General features: G+C 34.1%; 1 protein-coding gene across 4 annotated transcripts in view; it reads right to left on the reverse strand.

Moving 5' to 3' along the window:
• Positions 1–23,229, reverse strand: part of DGKB (diacylglycerol kinase beta) — a 329,266-nt gene that overhangs the window by 208,089 nt on the left and 97,948 nt on the right. For 2 of the 4 annotated variants that reach the window (XM_059473647.1, XM_059473641.1), the window contains 6 exons: positions 21,611–21,699; positions 21,414–21,530; positions 17,182–17,280; positions 9,727–9,759; positions 5,996–6,112; positions 1,468–1,541 (listed from right to left, as the gene is read on the reverse strand). In XM_059473647.1, the coding sequence (XP_059329630.1) occupies positions 1,468–1,541; positions 5,996–6,112; positions 9,727–9,759; positions 17,182–17,280; positions 21,414–21,530; positions 21,611–21,699 (529 nt within the window). The remainder of the gene's footprint in view (positions 1–1,467; positions 1,542–5,995; positions 6,113–9,726; positions 9,760–17,181; positions 17,281–21,413; positions 21,531–21,610; positions 21,700–23,229) is intronic. The other 2 variants (XM_059473663.1, XM_059473654.1) reach the window with 1 other exon arrangement.

Consider the following 23,229-nt stretch of genomic DNA (forward strand, 5'->3'; position numbering starts at 1 on the left):
AATTGTTTCTAGGCTATAACTAACTGTGTAAGTGTAGCTCTCTAACCTGCCTCTCACCTACATAACTGCAGACTGGATCACTGATCTACTCACTTCATATTGGTATTAGAAAAAGTCAAGCTGAGTGCTAGTGCAGATTACCTTCCACCAGACCCCTGACTGCACAGCAGACCAGGGCTGCCTCACACAAAAACTCAGGATGGCCCACACTGGTTTGTTCAAATTGCGAAGGCATGTTTTTGAAACTGCTTAGAACTAAACTTTAACATCATTACCTGCCTTTGACACATCTAGCTGATATCCAGGTATACCAATCCAGGGATTACATCATCAGCTCTCAAGTGATAGCCAGTTCTCTCAGAGGCCTCCAAATACTGTTTTGGTTAATGCTCCTTAGTTTTAAGAATTACCCTAACAACTGCTCTGCAGGATTTTGTCCCCTCTGACAGCTTACTTTTAGGGGCACAGGAAGATATGATCTAAGGGAGACAGGGTGGAGAAGGCAGGGAAAGCTGACCCATGGAGTTTACTTGCTTGGTTCCAGGCTTTAGAATCACACTACATCCCTCCTTTTTTTTGCTTCTCACTACCCATATCACCAGTATCCAAAGGTATCACCTTCAGCTGGATCCTGGCCAAAAGAACATAATCTTCTTCAAGACGTGAAGTTACAGCCCTGCCATGGTGAACTAGGCTATAAAAATTTAGGGATTTGTGGGACGGTCAAAAATGACCACACTGTTAGCACATGGAATCCTGAAACATGCTCTGAAAAGTCTGTTTAGGAGGCAACTAATTCAGCATTCCTGCCTGAGTAAGAGGAGAATGCTCCTTACTACTTTATCAGGCCTCTGATACATTAAAACTTAAACTAATAAACTCAGACATTTTAATTTAAATCAATGTAATTACTGACATATGTAAAATTAATATGTCTTTAATTTCTGTGATTGGACTCTAATAATTCAACTGGATTTTTAGAATGCTTCCTATTTACAGAAATCAAAAGGTTTCTTTGAAGGAAATCTTATGAAGAAGCTTGAGAGCCTCTACTACTAAGTCTATAAAAAGCAAATCGTACATTAAAAAATGGAATACTGCTTCTAATTTAAACTACTGACCTGCCTGTATAACCATTACACAGATTAAAAGAAAACTGTTAGCACTTTAAAGTTTTAATACAAGATATGGCAACTCACATCTTCACGCAAATCACACAAACCCATGCACTGAATATAGCTACTTTTTTTGATTGGAAACAATACTATCCTATAGAACTAACTCTTGTTTTTAACTGGAGAATTTATAGGTACAGAGATATAGGATGTTCAACTGTGAGGAATAACAACATAAAATGTTGGATTTTTTCCACATAGACAAACTTCTAAAATTAATTTTAAAACATTTCACAGACCAGAATCAAGAAAGAAAGAAGAAAAAAAAAAAGAAAAAGAAAAAAACCCTTACCTTTCTCCTTGTTTCCCACCACTTTTAGGATTGACAAAAACTAAAAGTGGATGAGTGCCTGGAACTGGAGTGATCTAAAAGAAGGGAATAACACAGCCACTCATTAATGCTGTGTGTTGCATTCATTTTTTCCTATAGTAGACAGAAAACAAAAAGCTTAATGCAAACTCTATGTTATGCTATGTAATCCAGCTGGAAGCAATACCATAATTTGCAATAATCCTCACTTCATTAATTTGCCAGAAATTGCAAGTGACTTCTTTTTTAATGCTGTCTGTTTAACAGCTGTGTTGCCATTTTAACCAATAATGCCACTGAGATATTGAGGTATATACACACATAACCTATTTCTCTATATATAGATATACACTTGTTAGTGTACATAGATATACATACATCCATCAGTAGAGAAGAAAACTTTAAGTGCAAATAATGCATTAATTACTCTGACAGTAATTTCCTTTAAAGAAAGGAAAAGAAAAAAGCTTAACCTGTATTTTGGAGTGAGAAATGACACTATATTATATACTATGAAGGTCAACTATAGCTATAGTGGAAAATTGAACTTAACAGATTTTTTTTTAATTATGGCAATGAATATCTACAATATTTGATATATTATGAAATCACACACTTTTTAAAACGTGGCAACCATAACATTAAGGAATGCCTTTAAACAGCTGAGAAAGCAGAAAAACTTAAAGTAGAGGAGAAACTGTAAGGAAGAAAGGCATGTCTGACTAAAAGAATGCTGATGAGAAGCAAGGAAACAATGACTTCTAAGAAGGAAACAATGACTTCTAGCATTATTTTGTTTTACATTCTTTTGTGTATGGACAGTTTTACACATTTATATTAATATTTAGCTTTACAGACTAACACCATCCTTCTAAGTAATAGGGTTAGTCTGTATTTCCAGATACTCTGAGATGTGTGTGTTCATTGCCTTTACTCCAAAGACTTGAACATAAAAAAATTACATCAGATGATCTCTAATACAGGTCTTAAACCATGAAGCTGCATTGTTCATATTTAGAAGCATCATTTTAGACTTATATAAATTCCAAAATGTTTGAAAGTATATTTAAAGTTCAAAGTCAACATCTCCAAAGTCATACACTAACAACTTCAGAGATGAAGCTTGGACCATCTGCATTTCAAAATGATATACTGAAAGGCCTTGCTTGAAGTCCTTATTCATAATTCCTGAAATAAAAAAAATTTGAAAATTTCATAAAGTGTAATTTAAGGCAGAACCCGAGAAACATCATAGCTAAGGAGTTTTCCAGACATACTAGAGATATAGGCATATAATCCTACAAGGCATCCAAAAGCACTTTTGTTTCAGTAGGAAATGTTAGGCAGTAGTGTGTCAACTCTTAACATGATTTCAAAAAAAAAAAGAATCAAATCTGTTCCAATACATACAAAAATAATGGAAAAGTCCACAAATTCAGTGGTATTAAGCTTATCATGAAACCAACTCAGTATCACCTGGCACAGTAAAGTGCTGTGTGTTGAAACATACATCAAATTGCAGAATACAGTGAAGTTTGTCATATATTTAATTTTTACCTACTGTTTTAATCAATTTGAGTTATTTAGCCAATTCCCATGGTGTTTATTCCGGTGAACTAAGTGTAAACCAATGGTGCCCATTGTGACAGAGATGGAATACCTACTGAAATCCCTTAGGACGCAGGTTAATTAATGAGACTCATCCTAAGGTTATACATGATCTATTACTTCCTCTAATTAGAAATAATAATCCTGATCATTATGCTGGTTAGCTAGAAAGAAGCAAGATGAATGTGCTTAACTATGATTAATTGTCTTTAAGTTGTGCAGACCTCCACTGCCACTAAGTTATCCGCTCCCTCTGTCTGATGGAAGGAAGGTTTGGGCTTGATCTTTTTCTCAACATAAAGCTAAGTGATGGAACTTTCTATTTTAAACCTTTTCTTTCAAGACTCAATGAGATTATTTCAAGTAGAAGTGTTTGGCTCATCCAAAAAAAAAAAAATCTAATAACTAGTCTGTATCCCACTTGGTTCCAAAATAAATTTTAATTAAATTTTTACAGCTTTTCCAAATTACTTTTCCAGATAACATACGGTATTTTTATATAATGAAATGCAACTAAAGATTTAGACTAAATTAGTGAACATTTTTAAGCCCTAATCTAGCAGGACTTAAAGGCAATCTTCATGATGGTATAGTACAAGTAACTTAAAGTAAAAAGAAAAAACAAAAAGAAAAAAGTGGTGGAGAACTTATATATAGTTTCTCCTATATTGAAAACAGAGGTCTAACAGCAGTAGTATCAAGATCTTTGCTTTTTTACCTTGTATCTTTAATCATAAACAAATGCAATTAATAATTAATACTGATTAAGTTCTCTGAAATAAAACCCTTGCTCACTGAAGATTTTGTTAAAATGAGACCATGCCAGCAGATCAGAGTATTAGAAACAGAGTAGCTTGCAAGATATGGGAGAATTAGCATAGTACACTTTGATCAGATACAGAATGTTTTCTCCAGACCATCTTTGGCCAAAATACTAACATTAATTGCCAGTTTTATTTATAGCATCTTACGTATTTATGAGAAGAGCTGGAAAATTATACAATCTGTGAGGAAAAAAAGCCCTAACATTCTCATTGATCCCATCCTTTCAGTAGGATAGCCCTAAAGGTCCACTCAGGCTTCCCAATAATTACATTCACAAGAGGTTATCATTTTTAATGCCAATCAAAAATTAAATATTTTATGCTAAGATGGATTCCTGCCATTCAAAACCAATTAAATCCATCTGTGAAAAACAAAGACCACAGTATAATCAGCAAATTAGGGCCACAACTGCAGAATTATTTCTAACGTTATCACCATGGTACCATGTCATGGAGACATTACAAATGTGTCATTACAGTTGCTCAAAAAACACCTCAAATCTATTCAATAATAATGCTATCATCTTTGTCCCCACTCTCTTTTTCTCAATCTCTAGCAGTCATAAAGAAAAGCAAGGATGAAATGAAGGCTTTTGACTCATCTTGGAAAGACAAGAGAGAACACAAGTTTTGGAACACACTAAAAAAGGGGAAATCTTATGACCTGAATGCAGAACATATAATAATTTAAAGTTTTGTGTTGAAGAGCCAATGGTGCTAAAAGCTGCTGTTTTGAGTAGACCAAGTACTATATTCTTGGCACAGTATCACATGAGTGGGAAATAGAGACAAAAAATAGCAGAAAATAAACTATGAGCATAAGTAATCTAATGCTCAGAGTGAACACAAAATTCATAATGATACACGGTGCTGCAACCAAAAGGAGATGCCAAAGATGCTCCTCTAGAATACTCTGTCTCACTGGAATTGCAAAGTTAGAAAATACTGTGTGTTTTCTCTAGCACAAACTTATTCATCACACTGTGACTGATTAGACACAACTTGAGCTTTCTTTCAATTAAGACTCCAGCATTTTTTGCTTCATGTTTTGTCACAGATGATCTGGACAGCAATGAAGCCTGTTGAAAATGATAAGTTCAGGAAGAGATTCTTGAAAGCAAAGGAAAATGACTGCTCTAATATCAACTATACCATCAATGGAGCATCCAAGTAACTGGATAGGTTTTAGGTTTTTCAGGTTTTGTTTGGATTTTTTTCCCTTCTTTGGGTTGTCATAACAAGAATGTTTGACTAACCTAAAACACAAAACAATACAATAAACCTCCCTATCCTGACACAACAAGATGAAATAATTATGAGGCATAAAGTAATTGATAAATGGTAATGGAATCTTTTTACTGAAGCCCAACTGCAACATATCAAAAGATAGAGAGAACAGATAACTATGCATATTAAATGATTATCACATTGTTATCATGATGATAATTTAACTCCTGAGGACATAAAGCAGCATATGGACATTGATTTCACTCAAAACTACTCATATCTCAAGGGAAACAAGTCAGCAGTTCAGGCATGCCTGTAAGTTACCACCCTTAAATAACACTAGCTCATCACACACATGAGTTTTTCTTTCAACCAGAAAAACTTCCATTTTTATTACAGATATTGCTAGTAATGAAAATTGATTCTCACCACTGTTAATGTTGATATGCCAAATACCCTACTTAGAAAAACCTGGATAAATAACACCCTTGAAGTTTACTCCATCCATTAATTAACAGGTCCAAATTAGAACAGTTAACAATTATCAGGACAGACTTAGATTAATAATGTAAATTTACACAACATTGCATGATACATAAAAAGATACCAAAATAAACTATTTGCCCCATGACAGAAGTGTTTTAGAGTTAGTCTTCCCTCCCCCTTATTGTCTTAGGAAATCCTAACAATCACATGAAAAGCAGATGTGTATCACCGGATTCCTGAACCTCTTGACTTTTAGTCATATAAAAGTGAAACATTAGAAGAGTGAATGCATATTTCACTTTAAACATATTTCACTCTTCATACCTAAAATTATCTGCTTAATATTAAAATAACAATAATCACACCTGAAGGCCTTGTCCGTCTACGGTGACAGAATTTGCTCTTTGCATTTTGTTCCGTTCTCCCAGTTTGTTCATTTGCTGGGTGCAGCTCTTTTCTTTTTTCACTGTTGATTGTCTTTCCTTGAAAAGAGAAAAAGGAACATTTTAACACATTATATAATGCTATACAACAGTAACTCAGACTGTACCTCCACAAAGTTGTTTTTTTTGACTAGCAAGTAATGTCAGACTCTGCTTTAATGAAAATGAGATCTCAATCAAGTTAATACACAATGTCTGGCCACTTCACATAACATCTATCTATGTGCCTGGACATTCCATAATGACTAGGCAATAGATGGATGAAAAGTGTGCAGTCACAACACAAATTAATGCAATGATGTGAAAAGATAATCTGACATTACCAGGGTGCCATTCTGAAACTTGAAAGCCAATCATACAATATACTTGATTGTTTAATAAGCATATTGATAAGAGATCAGTAATTTTTCAAAATTTTATGCTGACTGCTAGCAAAGGTTGGATGCTTCAGAGTGCTTTACCACTTTGGCAAAATATACCCATTCTAAATAAACCATAATCAATTAGCTGAGTAGCTTTGTACAAAACATATTTTGTATCAGGAGGAAACCAGAATCTACATCAGATTCTAAGCTGTTGGCAACTTTTGATGCTGATACACAGCACAGTGAGATGGTTATTTGAAAGGGAAAAACTCAGTATTATATTGTTGCAATTGTATTTTCAACTGTTATCAGGCCATTTCAGATAACTCTCATTTTTTGTATCTCATTTATTCTATTTATGAACTGCACCCAGCATGTCCTTTTGGGTTGTCCAAAAAATGCACCATAAATTAAGACAGCAGATATTTATCAAACAGAATCAGAGTCTCCAATGCCAACTGCACCCCAGCCGCTTTCCGCACTTCACAAGTACAAGGAGGCTTTAAACTAGCCACGGGAATGGGCTGGCACAAAGCCGCTGGACTAGAAAAGGAGCATGAAGGACATTGCTGCACCCCCTGCAACTCCATCCAGTACCAAGTTCATTAAATGCTACCATTTACATTTCATACCAGGCCAAACCCATCTCTGTGCTACCTCCCATAAAGCCTTAGGGATCGCAGTAGCAATTAATCCATGAAACTCTTTCAGGAGCAGTTTTTACTGCTAAGAAGCACTGACACAGATTCTGTCAGGAAGGGACTAACTCCCAGCTAATACAGTGCCTTCTAACACAAATGAGAACCCTCTTTTTATATCATCTTCAGTTTCTTTAAGTGAGACTGACAGAGTCTCAGTCCAGATCTGATGCAAAGAGTGGTCCAGGTCATCCTAAGCTACTCTGGGGAAGCCAAGTGCTTGGGGGAACTGTGACAGTCTTATTCACATATTTTGTATAAAAGAATGGAAAAACCTATGCCGCTGGGAAAAAAAAACAAAAACAAAACACACAAAAACAAGCAAAACAAAAACAGGGGAATCTACATTCTTGTCTGTATGCAGTGAGATTCTAAGAGGTTAGTTAACAGAGCTCTTGGATGCTTTGAGTAATTTGGCTCATGCAAGATGAGATCCAAGACACCAGACTGCAGTATCACTGCTTTAAGAGAAACCAGTAGAAGCAATTAGAGCTATTCACCTCCTCCTTAACCCTAGAAAAAAAAAACACTCTGTGTATCACTGCCTAAGAAATCACCAGCTCTGCACTTATTTGATTATTTTTTCAGAAAGTAGAACCAGGATGAGACATTCAAAGAAAATAACTAACACAAAACATTTTGTACAATGGATGGGTTAGTCCCAAGGACAGCAAGTAAGATAATTGCGTATGAAGGAAGCTTCACACTTCATTACAAATTTCTTAAGTTGCTCTGAGGTTTTAAACAACTTTGTGAATAATTATCCTTAAAAGTCACTACTTCTTATAAAAAGAAAGCATACCCTCTTAAATAGGATTTTACATAGTGGCCAAATCTGACTCATGAATACTTCAACATCTTCAAAAACCAAATCATATGTCAGCAAAGGAGAGAAAAAGCTAGTAAAAATTGTAATTTCTAACAAAAATCAGAGACAGAGATAAAATTTGAAAAGGTCCAGGAAAATCTTGAGCTAAAGGACACATTTGTGACAATTCAAAGAAAAAATTAAGTAAAAGTAACAGACTCAGCACACTGAGTTTGCACATTTAGAGAGGTTAAAAGAAAAAATGTTCAGAAGAGGCCTACTTATAACGTGTGGCACTAAAACTCTTCTTGAATATATCATGCTACTATTTAGAGGAAAAGTATTTATTCATTGCTGAGACCCATGCCCAAACCCACTGTTACTAATGACTCAAGTAAAACGCAATAAGGATTACCCAGAGCAAACTTTTGGATATTGGGGTGATACAAATAGCAGCATGATACAAATGGCAGTAAATAACCTCAGCTGGCATCAGTCCTGCATTACCATTCCTTCTCCAGTTTATACTTCCAACCCCACAAGTAAAACCATTGCTTGATTCACAAAGACAATACAAGATAAGGTCATGTACCTCAGGTAACATAAAGGAAAAAAGAATATCCATGATACAGAAGTGCCTAGAGTGTTAATATGATCAAAGATGGATACCTGGCCTCATTAACATTGAAACTCTGCTTTCTTCACTGATGATTTTTGAAGAAAGTTTAAATAAAGTATTTCATATCACCTATCTTATATGATACCACAATACATGTCACCATGTCTACCAATAGTGCTCTGTAAAACCTTTCTAAAGAAGCTGACAAGATATTCTAGATTTCCTAGAGTTATAGATCCTATAATTTTTAGATATGTGTGCTACTAGTGAGGATTTGACTTAGTTTGTATGACATAATGTAATGAATTGCATAATAATTCTAATGAATAAATCTGTTAATGGAACACAAAAAAATTTACTTCTTTTTTTTAAAATATTCTTGTGCAGACCCCTTCTTTTATATATGAAATACCAGTTGTGCCTGACCTAAAGTATCTTTGTTTTGGGAACTAAAACATTACTAAGATATCAGAGAGTGTCCAGGACCAAGCAATCTAAAGTAGATAAAAACAGAAGAAGATAAGAACAGATAATAGCCTAAAATTTCTAATGTTAAGAAAAATTTCACATGCATTGAAATAATGGCTTTATAAAAGGCAAAAATTTGTCTTTCAATTTAAGAAATATGTCTATAACAGCTGTGCTATTTTTAATATCTTGCTAAATAAAGCATACAAAATGATGAATGTATTGGTGAACCATTTTGTTTAGTGAACATGCATGAGGTTGACAGAGATACTGAATACAGCAATTGTACATTTTGATGGCTTAACGAATGAAAGTTTTTGGAAGGCATGTGCCAGAGCACATTCTTTCCAAAACAGAACTTACCACAACAATTCTTTCCACCCATTTTGCACTTCTCATGCCTTACTTTCCCCCTTGAAGTCCCACTTTGAAGTCAATATTCATTAGCTGGAGCATCTACCATTCAGGCCAGCTCCAGCAAGATCACTGCCAGGTAAGAACTATTTAATTGCATCTATTTCATATTTCAAATCAGAGAACAATTGACAAATAAGACAGGAATTTCCAAATAATAACCCAGAATATCCTCTCTAGATTTTTATTTTCAGCCCCAAAATGCACTTCATAGCAGAAAGAATGTACAATATCATGAAGTGTTAGTACTCGAGCGCTCGTGGACGCCTCCTGCTACGCACCTCAGGGAGCAAACCTCCTAAAGTGGGAAGCGTCTGTTGGAAAAAGAGAATGTTAGGCTGCAGCACCAAACAGCTGGGATGGCAAAGGGCATGGACAGGGTGTGCACAAGGAATGCTACCTCGCAGAATTACACTTAACAACAACACATGCATGATACTTTGTTACACTTTTGTACAAGCGGACTTGATGGATGTTCTGGCTGTCGTATTACATAATTTACACTCTAGAAAGTATATGTGGGATCATTTTGGCATCAGCTAACAATCTTAGAAAATCTGTGGACTTCATTCTTTTGACAGCAGAAGAGATACTTGATACCTGGAGGGCTATTTTGATTTCATCTTCAAAGTCTTTGAATTCTAATCCATATCAAAGAATCTTGTTTAAAAAGCCTTTTTCTAATTGTATAGCTACAATTAACAAGCTATAAGTCATTATTTCTCAGAAGTTGCTTATACTCTTTCCTTATATAGAGGTTGAATCTTCTCCTTTACACAAAACACTTACATTTAGAAATACAATACTCTATTATAGCTGTTAGAGTGGAAACAAATGAATAGTTACTAAAGAGCTCCCTCTTTATATTTTAATTGCTGACATGGAATCCAGGGCAAATACAGCAACAACTGCTTTTTCTCACCTTGCCTAACTGCAAATATATTTTCTCTGGATTATTTCCTACACAAGATTATTTCAATCAATGTATTTCATAACCTGAAACAACAACTTACTTATACATTACACAGGATTGCAAATTCATTAATAAATGCTCAATACCATTACACAGTTAGACAGCTTAAAACCTGAGATTACTTCTGTATGATAATTTCTTCTTTTATTATATATATTTTGAAATGAAACATATAACCTATTTGGGCATGGAGTTGTATAATGAGATAAATATATTTTCAGGTTATTATGCACAAAATAAAATAGCTTTAAAAAGTTTAAAAAATCTTATTCTAGATCTCCAAATCTTCACAGAGAATCAGATGGAATGCATGCAATACCTCAAATGTTTGCAAGATGAAATTTAAATATGTGACTTGAATATCAAACTGGTGCTTCGGGCTTCTTTACAAGGAACTTGAAGGAAGGGTGTTCCATGATTCCTTAGAGTTATTTTGTTTAATGACACAGGAATCTTTAAGGACATAATAATATTAGGTACTCCTAGACTGTAATTTTGTAAACCTATATGGCATTCAAGACCCTACTTACAAAACTCCCATTTCAGGAAACTTCTGTCCATAATTATACAATGACCAAAGAAAATTAAGATTCAAAAATCCTGAAAACTAAAAAAAACAAACACATCACCACTATGCCAAAACCACGGGGTAGTATCCGTAGTATCTATTAGATATCACATCCAAGTAATGGTGATTCAGATGACCTAAAACATTTTGATAATTTATTTCATAAATTCTCCACATTTCCAGCTCTGAGTGCATGCTAATCAAAAGAGCCTATATTAGAACACCACATCATGCTGTCTTGAAAGCTCATAGAGCTGTATCACAATACCCAGCTCTAAATCCCTAGGCAGAAGCTAAAAGTCATCTTGTGGACAAGATTATTAACCAATTCTCAGCAAAAAAATACCATCCAGTGAGCTGCACATGCCCATACTATAAAGGCTTCTGATTGATTTGAGAGCTGTCTTAAGAAAAGCATTTGCAGCTCAGGAAAAAATCACATCACACCATTGAGAAGGAAGCATTTTGTCACCCATAATACTGGTAGCCAAAATACCTGCAACAAGACAAGGCTGGAATGGAGAATATGTGTTTAAGAATAACTTCTAAAACTGCTTATTGCTCCTTCTTCTGAACAAGGAATCACTGTGTGGTAACTTATATACTTTGTGCTCCTTTTTCAGTTTGTCTAAATAAAAAGGTAAAGAATTACACACCAAAACAATCAAGTCTCTCATTTAGCTCGTGGGCCTTGGTTAATTCAGTTTTCTGTAGACAACTTGCCTTACATCTTGTACTCATTCAATACACACATCAATATATGGCCCAAGATCTTCAACTGGACTTGCAACTCCAGATTGGGCTACAGCAGCTGATTATATACACTGTCCAAGAAAGACTAAAGTGTTGGAAAATAATGTTGAAAATAAAATCATATTAAACTCCGGGGGGACAGGATATAAGGAATAAACTTAGAAACAGACAGTAGTGATGAGCTGGGGGCAGGCAACTAGATATAACTTACAATGATTGAATGACTGCCATTTCAGTTTATCAGCATCTTATTATTTCAACATTGAACTGTGTTTGTTGAACAGCTAATTAGTTAGGAAGATACATTTTCCTCCAGGGCAATTATTAATTTCCTTCTGACTTCAAAGAAATGAAAAAGCTCTTAGCGTAGATAAGGACACCATTATATTTCAAGTCTGATTTAGATTCTCAGAGAACTGAAGCTGCAATATGAAACACAATAGAGAAGCAAAAAAGTAGTTTGTTTTGTTTTTTAAATCTCTTTCAGTTGCTATGTCATTACTTAATATTCAACAACCAGATCTAAATTCAACTCCCCCCCCAAAGCATATATATTCAAATAGCTACTTTTTTGTAGTATCTTTGTTCAGAAACTCAGGATAAGGCTAGTACTCAACTTCAAAGGATTGAGTTGCTCATAAAATGCTCACACACTGTACTGACTTTCTGTGCTCCATGTTGAGCTTGGATTCAATTGAGCTAAAACTGATCTCTACCATTATAAAAACAGAAGAATCATTTCAGGATTAATAACTGGAAAGGGGATTAAGAAAGCTCATTCTTCAACCAGGCACTGCTAATTCCCTTTCTCTCTCTCTACAACTCTGCTTTCCTACATGAATAACGTCTACATACCTCACAGGAAAATAGCATTAGTAAAACACATTACCAGACATGGAAAAAATATCTATTGAACTATGTTGCAATTATAGCCAATAGCTATTCTATGTGGTCTAAATACTAATAGTGAGTAAAATTCTTAAACAGTATTTTTAATTTAAATTCTGTATTTACTTTTTGTCAGAATGTCAATATACCTGCCATAATTACACAAAAGTTTGTAACTACAGCTCATAATGCATATTGAGTAAGTTAAATAAAGCACATTTCCTATCTCAAATATGTGTAATCTGCTGTGTATATTGTTCTACATACCTAAATAGAACTTTAAAAAAAAGATTTCTGAACATTCATGGTTTTGTATAACAAAATACCAAAGAAATCAGATATATGTTTTCTCCCTCCAACTGTACAGTCATCTATATTTTAAAATAAGAGGTCAAGTGAATTTGACTTATGAGGGTATTTTATGTTTGTGTATATAAAGAGATGCACACTATGATGTATAAAAAGTCTATGCATTTTATATATACCAATTTAGGTCTGTATATATAGTCCATATCCACATCAATTGTATTTACACTTAGATGACTTTGTCATAAAATGTTATAACATCTTCACTACCCAAACAAAAGTCAAATTCATTCACAAGACAAAAGAAACAAAATGGAAATAGTTTCAAACTTTTTATCATGATGACCCATTTTTCACAGAATGCAAAACAATGAAGTAGGATATCAAAACACAAAGAAATGAACCCTGTTTTATTTTTTTTTTCATTCTTTACATTCAATATTATACCATAGCCTCCACCTTTGAAATAAACTGATTACTATGGGGACAGTGATATTTGTCATATAATAATGCTCACATTGTAAGCAGGGCATCTTATGCTTTTCAATTTATTCCTTAATTTTATTTTAATTCCACAATTAAATGTTTTAATTAAAATTTTTAAAAAATAATACTAGACATTAAGTGAAAAAAATTCATTGAAAATCTCACATATACAAACAGGAAATCAAAATCATCATGCATTATGAAATGAATACACATTTTTATTTATTAAATAGTAATATTTTATGGGTTGGTTTGTCACCATCCAGGGCTGTATCTATTTTGGTGGGAAATTGAAAATCTAATTACTTTTCCACAGACATAAATAAAAATTAGAACATCCTATATGTTCATCAGTAAATGGGGCAAAGTAAAGGCAGGCATGAAATAAAGACATAACATATGCTAGCATTTTTCCCTTTCTGCCGTATAAAAGGACAGGGTGAGGGAAACTGTCTCATAAGCAGAGACCAATCTTGCTTTCTCCACTACTCACTCATTTCATTCCAATACCCAGTTTTAAACCTGGTTATGATCTAATTCTGTACTCCTGGTAGGCTAGGATTCAATTGAGTTAAAGATTTTTAAACTCACTGCCAGTCAACCTTATCATGAACTTTCATTATGTGCATGTAATTAATTGGGTCCAATGAACAATATCAGTACTGAGTTATAGACTTTTCCCCCCCACCATATAATTAGAATATAATTACCCACAGGATATCAGAATGATGCAAAACCTTTCCTCTAAATGTGCCCTCATTAGGAAACAAGTCTCAATGTACATTTATTCAATCAGTATGAATTAATTAAAATGTTACTGAAATAAAAGGCAGTAACATTAAAGCATATCTGACATCTATTAAAAGACTATCACTTGAGATCTGCACACCGTTTATAACAAAACTCATTTAACTTGAATAAAAAACTTCACCCTACAAGAAGCCTCATATACAGTAAACAGAAAAGTAAAAAGGACAGAAGTTGACAAACTACATTTTACTAAAACATTTAAAATTGATGCCGTGAGATATGAAAAATCGCTACAAGACACTGAATCTAGACAGATGTGATGTTTTCATGACGTACACAGTGTCAACTACTGAGTTTCCCCATCGTTTTTTTCAGCTGACAATGTAGCCTATCATATTGAAGAATAACATTTGGAAAGCTCTATTTTTGTGCAGTTTGTAAGATGGGAGGACCTTTATTTAACTTAGATCAGCCATCTAACTTTCACATGACAAGGCATTTTGGTTCTCTCTCCAGCCACTAAGAGTCACTCAGCTGAGATCATTTTGGTAGCACTGGTTACGGTATATGGTGCTGTGAAATGCAATGTGTGAAAAAGTCCTTTAACTGTGTAGAAATTGTTGAGGCTGGACTTCACAAGAACTGAAGAAATGAGACATGAGACATGCTGGATAAAAAAGGAAAAAATATGAATGCCCCTGCCTCTGCAAAAGAGAAAAGATGAGAAGGGATTTAGCCTGTACCCTTGAAGAAAAACTTAGGAGAAGGCATCTTGTTCTGAGATTATTTCTGCAGTTTTCTGAAAGAAATCTTCCAAAGCTAGAGGTGTAAAGGAGGGCCAACATTTTTAGGAGATCAAAGATACAAGATTTTTCATCTTGCTGTTTTCCTTTTATCCTATGGGAGAAGAAAATACATTCTTCTCTGACACCTCAAAATATTCAAGGATATGTCTGGTACAGGCAGCATTATGGTTATCTGCTTTTATTTACCTTCCACATACACACAGCATTGCAAGAATATTAATGCTCAACTGATCACTGAAATCAAATGTGTGACCTGGGTGAAGGACCCTTCCATGTATGTCAGAACACACAATTTTTATTAACAGACACACTTGCATGGTTAGATGGCTTTCACAAGAATATATTCACTGGTTTTGCTGTCCTTATTGAGAATGCTGGTCTCACATGCACTGAAGTATTATGTTTCTCAAAAGGAATCCCCATAACAGGAAATGGGAGACACTAATTAAAAAATTACAAACACAAATCATATGTACACTATTACCAATCACTTTCAGAAGAAATTACTATTAGCTAGGTCAGTGAGGTAGTATTTTGTAACATAAGTAAACTCAGGACTTTAATGCATTTTTGAAAGAAACTACTAGATGAAAAAATATACTATAAAATTATGAAGTCTCCCTTAAATCACAGCAAAATATATTTTCCATTCCAAACAATATAAATTGTGCTGAAATACATGTCTTGTGTTGCACTTGTCAGTAACATGATTCCAAAACAGGAAAACATATTTACTTCTGCTTATGCCTTGAAAATTTGGAGATAAAACAAACCTATTGAAGAGTGATTTGACTCTAGAGTGGTTCTACATATCCTGTAAAAACTTCACTAAACTCCAATTGTGGAATGAAAATCCTAATTCCTCTATTCCTCTTCCTCTCCTGAAAAGAAAATGTAGTTATGCCAATATAACTGAAGATAAAATTTCATGCTGAAGATTCATTCTGTTTATATGAAGGGCAAATGATAAATGACATTAATTTGAAAACAATAGCCTAATAACAGAATCATAATTTCTAGATGCAAACTTTTAAACTATGACCTCAAATCCTGAAAATCAAATAAGGTAATACAAAATATAATCATCCAACAAACTTAAAATAATATTTTATAACTATCAATCAGAACTTGTCCAGATAATACAAAAATGCCATAGAGACAAACTAAAAAGCCACTTTTGTGATTTAAAAAATTATTTTAAATATTTCATAAATATTAAAGGCAGGTTTCCATTGGATTGTTTCATTGAGAGCAACGGAATAATTCCACTTTACACAGGTAGAGGGCCAAAGTCTAACATCTTTACCTTAACAGATTTATAAACAAAACAGCCAAAAGGATTAATTAGAAAACAAGTAATTTACAATAGACACAAATATTATTCCTAATGATCAGCAACTGGTTTAAGATTAGGATGCATATTTTCTTTTTTGCCTCCCTTCAATAAATTACACTTTCTTGAGTTCAAGCATTTATTACACTTATTAGAAATATATTTAAAGAGGACCACTCATCTGTTCTCTTATGAATATGATGATGCTATGACTTTCATCAGCATAAAATATCCAATTTAATATGTGAAAACATAAGTTAATTCTCAAGCTCTTTTTTTTAATGATAAAATGGTCAGCTCTTTTCTATACAACCTACACACAGCATGCATTTTTATTTTCATTGAATTGAGTTATTGTTTTTGTGGACAGAGAAATTTACTGTCCACGACTGCAGAATAAAATATACTATAATGTTGATGCATAGCTTACTGCAAGACCAGTGCCATCATTCTAGGTAACCTCCGGCTTAGATCAGAGACCTCAGCATTGCAGATATACAATATGCATCCCAAGCGAAAACTGCCCATAAGAATAACTTCATTATTCTGGGAAGTTGGATCTATAAAAGATGTAAAATGTAGAAGTGTTCTGCCTATACAGTTTCTGGTAAGTACAGTCTGAATAAGTGATAAAACCTGAGTCAGCTTCAGTTATAATATGCCCTACAGAAGGTTCATTCTCACATGAAGGGAAATGCAGTATGTAGAGGGTAAAACACACTTATGCCTATAAACCCATCAGCCAGGATTTCACATTGTGTTTAAGGTTCACACAGTCCTGTGAACTTAAATATCTGGCAGGCAGTCCCAGCAGCATTTTAACGTTGCATTTGAGAGAGGATTACATCTGAAATTAACATACAAACAACTCACCAACACTACTGGGCAGATTGACGTGGGTGGCAAAATATGGTCCTTCAAAGGTCCACAGTCACATTCAGGTTTCAGGTGTGAAGCACACTTGTTATGTAACTATATGAAGACAGAAAATGAAGATTCAACTTAGACATTTTTTTAATTAGCATCAGAAAATGGGCATCTTAGAGGGGATGAGTTTCATTAACCTAATTATTACTGAAGCTCTGGAAGGAAAACAAAACATACTGCAGTAGAAAGCTCCCTAGGATGGACAAAACTAACATATTTGTATTAAAGTGAAGAATGATGGATTAAAGTATTTTTCAGTTTGGAAATTGCATGTGTGAATCAGCACACGAAATAAGAACATGGCACAGCAATACATTAACAGCAGCATACTGTTACTGGTGACCAAAAGCTTCATTTCAGGAGAGAGCTTCTTGCATTGAGCCAGGAGCTTCTGTTCTACTACTAGTGAGTAATTCAAGGCAGCTTTTGGAATATTGGTGTAACTCTGCTTTCCTCCTGAAGCTGATAGCCACTACGGATTCAAATAAAAGAGAAGAACACAGGAATATCCTACATTAAACTTCACTGAGTAAATTTTGGTCTTGATTGAATCAGCTTTCAGGCTTCCATTGACTGCTGAGGAACTGGAACTACTCTACTTTTTGTAATTCATGCTTAGAATTCATCCAGTTTTCTTGAAAGCAATGACAATAGCTCTACTCTGAAAACATCAAAAGGATATCCTCAGGTCTGCTGACAGGAAGAGCATTGGCTGACTTCCATTTTATTACAGAGGCTGAATGGACAAATGTGCATATAACAGGAACATAAAACGTTAACAAGTAATGATAAATGATGAAATATTTTGCACTAGCAATCAAGAGTTCCTGTTCATAATTTAGAATTAAACTCAATTCAAATTACTCTAAATATTCAGGCACACAGTACAAAGGCACAGTTGTGCGCTTGGATCATGCAAAGCATTCATATTTAACTAGTATACTTCACCATATCATTAGAGATAGAATAAAATAAAATTAATACTGTAAAATTTCATGAAAATTTACTCTTTCTGGACTTGATAATCATAAAGGTCTTTTCCAACCTAAATTATTCTGTGTTTTTATCTCTGTATAGATTCAATAAAATGCATTAAGGCATCCAGATAGCATCCATTTCCCTTTAGAAATGGACATTTTTGAAAAGGTGTATATTTACAGTAAAGAAAAATAATCAGGATAATAAATATCAGGAGTTGTGAGGTAAAAAAATCTTACTAACAAGTGATTTATCTAGTATAACAGGTAGCATACAGTATTAGTTCAACAGGTTGAAAAGCTGTTACAAAACCTGTAGTTCAATGCCTGCGTCTCTAAATCACATTTTTTCAATGACTGACTCATTTTCCCTTAAATGGTTTAACTCATATGAACTCTATCAAAATTGCAATAATATTGTACCAACTGTTGATATATATAAACTTTATTGGTAATATGGTCTTCATAAAATTATCTGGTACAGTTAATTTTGACATGACATTTCTGAATTTTGAACTGAACAGCACCTAATATTAGCCTTGTCCATATTAATTTATAATGCAAAGTTACCTTTTTAGGCAGTTACTTAGCAACAGAAAATAAAAGTCTAAAGAGTTTTGATTTACTCTGAGTATTAAAGCCTTATTGTGAGGGTATTTTGGTAGCCCTGTAATCTAAATCATTTGTCATGCTAATTCTCTGCCTCAGTGGTAAGGCTACTTGTACCATAATTAATGCACACCAGGCCATGTTACATCAAATAAAAGTATCTTCACACATTCAGTGGTAATTAGCAGCTTTGCTACTCAGTGGCATGCAAACTTATCTAGGAAAAAATAGCTTAATCTTCTTATTAGTCTCTGCTGATCTCTGACAACAGAATTGGCACATAGCAAATAACAAAAGGCAGAAGAAACGTAGCTTTAATGGAAATAACACTTTGACACAAATAAACAAAATAATATGCATGTATCTCAAAAAAATATTTTAGCAGGTTTTATATACATTTCCCCAAAACTCCCTTATCCTAAACCTATCTCTTGTAGAATATTATCTCACCCACAAACCTGCAAAGCAGGAAAAAGCGTATTTGCTGGAGAGAAGATGAGGGGGAAAAAAAAATCTACATTACCATGGTGGAGAACTACAAATTATATGGAAGAGGGATCATGGATTTGGCTGAGAAGTCAGTATAACAAGGCTCCTTAGTGAAAAACATCTCTAAATTTTGGGACTTGAGTCAGTTATTTGACATCAGAAGTGACCTTATTAAGGTATAAGGATAGATATATTAAAAAAGCATGAAAGAGGCTCAGAATTAACTCCACAATAAAGAGCATCCCCTTCAATTATAAGCTGTGTATGTGCAGTACTAGGAGTTGAAAAACACATGAAGGATGTAATCATAATTATATAACCTCAGAATATCCATTCAAAAATCACACATGTGTTAGAAATTCAAAACACTTTTTCTGTAATAAAGGTATTACTATTAGAAAATGAAGTTATTGCAATAGAATAAATCAAGTGAAGAGAACTGCAAGTGAATAGGAGTTTGAAGTATAATTTGCAGTATTTAAAAATATTCATTCTTTACTTGTGTCTAATTCACATCTGAATCTATAAAAATAAATAAAATATTTCTAAATTTATTTGAAAATAAAAAATTGCTTTTAAAAAAGGCCTTTAAATTACTGATGGAAATAAACTGAAAAACTGTAAACCTTAGTGCCAATATTTTTAACTTCAGCTGTCAAAAAAGCACGCACCCATTTTTAATTGGAACCCTGACAGTTATTTAGGCATTTAAATAAGCACATAAGCACCCAAGACATTTTCAAAAGAATTCAGCATTTTTCTTTACAGTGATTTCAATCATAAATAATTCCTCAGTACTTCTTCAGTGAGTGATCAACAGATCTTATGAAAATCCTTTGAATCTTGATGTACGGCTTGAAAGGAGTGAAAAACCTTTACAAATCTGGTCCAGATCCGCATGAATTGATGGGAAAATAATTTTTACTGAAGAAAGATGGAATCTGCAACTTCCTTTGACTTTAGAAGTCAACAAATGTTACATAATATATATTTCTTGAATTATATAGACATATTATACAGGTATAAACACTTGTATATCTACAGCAGAACACCCTTATTTTTCTTGCTAAACACATGTACCATTGCCTTAGTTTAATTATCTACATGCAAAACATTTTGGATTGGTTGTTTTACTCTTTACATAAATTATCCAAATTTTGACAGCAATCTGGACTACATATTTACTTTCTTCTAAAATATTGTTTTTAAGTAATCATAACAGCTTATCACTGAAAGCATCCTGGATCTGTTTTCTTTGATGATGTTTCATATTTTGTATTCTTGTGTTAAGAAAATATGTCATGAAACATCCAAACTTTTACGTTTAAAACAAACATTCACTAATGCCTCAGTCTCATATTATTATTTAAAGCACTGAACAAATAACTGCTGTTCCGTAACAATAATAATAATGATATCAGCAAAACCAGCAAATACACGCAAAGAAGGCTGAAATCTCTCTCTCCATTTAGATTTAAATCTTGCCCTGGCTAGAAACAGAAATACTGGCATTGCTCCTTCTAGCATGAAGATCTCACTTATAAGGGCAGTGTTCCCTGAATGTCATTAGTTCCAGTTACTGGTTCCTGCTGAATAAGGAGTGCACAAAAGTTGTATATATTTGACTTGGTGCACAGATTAGTATATTATCAACTTGTCTCTGCTATTATTCCCAGACACTTGGAATCACTGTATCCTACTAGATGTCCTCAAATTCATTTGCCTGTCAGTACATCACCAGTTAGACCTAGTGTCACAGTGACCTTGATTTTTCCTGGTACTGAAAACTTTCTTAATCTTTCTGCAGTGAAGATTGGGAATTCTGCTCTTTAGTGGCACACATTATTTTCATATGGATATTGTCATGAAGCAAATTTGCTTCATGATATACTGAAGTAAGCATTTCATTACATGAAATAAGCATAATTGCTGGCTACAATTAAGAAGTACTAAGAATACTCTGCATACCATTCCTTAAACACACACCAGTCACTGCTGATGACTAAACTGAATGATACATTCCGGATTAGGAGGCTACAGAAAGACATTCAATGATTTTAATCTCTCAAACCTGTGTGAAAGGTTTTACTGTAGTATACTCACTGTAATCTGACACCAAACACAGTGAAGTCCAGTCAAGCCTTGGTAACACTTGATAGTTTTGTGACACTTATCACATTTTGTTGGACAGTTTCCTTCTACCCAAAAATGGTGCATTACCTGCAAAAGAAAAATGTGGATATGCATAGAGTTACTAAATTAACAGGTACATGGCAGAGCTAATGCTACCCCAAACTTACATCAGTATTCTTTTTAGACTTCACATATGTTTTGATGCAAGACGCAGGAGCTCTGGAGACGCAGCGTTCATGGACTGTATACTTGCAAACTGAAAAAAAGAAAGACGTTATTCGATGTTGAGGCAATGGTGTTTCTCACTACATTTCTATGAAGCAAATAACATTACCAGCATGTCATCTCAAAGTAATCAATCCAATCAGTCAATGAAAACTCAAACTAGACTGCTTTTTCCATGGAATACAAAAGGCCAATTAGAACAGGAAATATTATGCAAGTGAGAAATCCAAGAATGCACTATCATTGCATAACAGGAAATGCTTAATTAAATCAGACCCTACTAAATTTTTTTACAATAATTCCCAAATGACAAAAATATTAAAGACAAATTGGTGACTGCCAAGTGGTTTGTGTTATTTGCTAGTAGAAAAAAACACATATTTTACCAACTATAGGCATGAGAGCAGCTGGCAAGCACAAAAATAAAAGCCAATGAATTTGCATTGTTCCTACCATTGATTTATAAATCAGAAATGGCTGATTAGTCCATTTTTTAATAGCAATTGTTTTCACACATTCCATGTAATCACCATAACTTTGAGTCCTGTTTTACAAAGTACCAACTCCTGAGAAGCTTTTTTTTTTTCCCTAAGCCCTCCTACACCAGTTTTAGGTAACTGCTATCGCTGACCAGGTCTTTAAAGATCATGCTAGCTGCATTTGGAAAACCTACAATGCAGGATACAATGCAAAGCTCTCCTGAGTTCAATGATACAACTGTGCCAAGATGAGGAAGTAATGCTACAGCTTATGCCTGCATTCAATAGAGTCAACTATTAAAAACTGAGAATGAATTTCTCCCTGCATAGCATATATGTCAGGCTTTTGACCTCGAGAGCAATTAAGCACAAAGTACTTCTAAACACCTTGCTTGCACCTATTACACAAACCCAGTGGGAGGCGCAGCCATTAATCAGACAAACTGCAGGGAGTAACATTGTTGATTGGACCATGGAGGGATGGTGAGGACCCCTGTGGTTCCCCTCCTTTTTTTTTTCCTCCCACACAATCTAAAATGCAAATAATGAAATCTATAGCAATGCTTTGAAAATATACTGGAGAAAAAGCTTAGCTAAATAAGGAAATAGTGGAATAGTTTTGCAAGTAGACTCAGGCTCTTGCTGCATGAAGTAATTGAAAGGAGTATGCTCTTCAGACACTCTGAGACCACTGTTCTCACAAAATAAATGGCTAGCACAATAATAAATACATTCTCAAAAGACATTGCAGCAGAAAAAAATTGCAAGCCTTGCAAGGCTGGTCGTTTTGGGACAGTCAAGGCAACTGGTCTACCCATTTCTTATAACTACTGAAGGTGATCTACATTATTTTCTCAATAGAACTCTCTTGGTCTTAGTTCTTCACAATATCAGTCTGACAAAAAAGAATATTAAAGCATGTAACATTTCAAAATCTAATAGTCAGATCAGTATTTGATATATATATTCCAGCATTTAACAATCAGCATTTAACAATCTCAAGTTGTGCAATTCCTACTTGTTTGAATTTTAATAAATGTATCTTTCTCGTTTCATAGTATGGTGAATGAAATTATATTATG

This window comes from Ammospiza nelsoni, chromosome 1 (assembly GCF_027579445.1).
Source record: "Ammospiza nelsoni isolate bAmmNel1 chromosome 1, bAmmNel1.pri, whole genome shotgun sequence".
NCBI lineage: Eukaryota > Metazoa > Chordata > Aves > Passeriformes > Passerellidae > Ammospiza > Ammospiza nelsoni.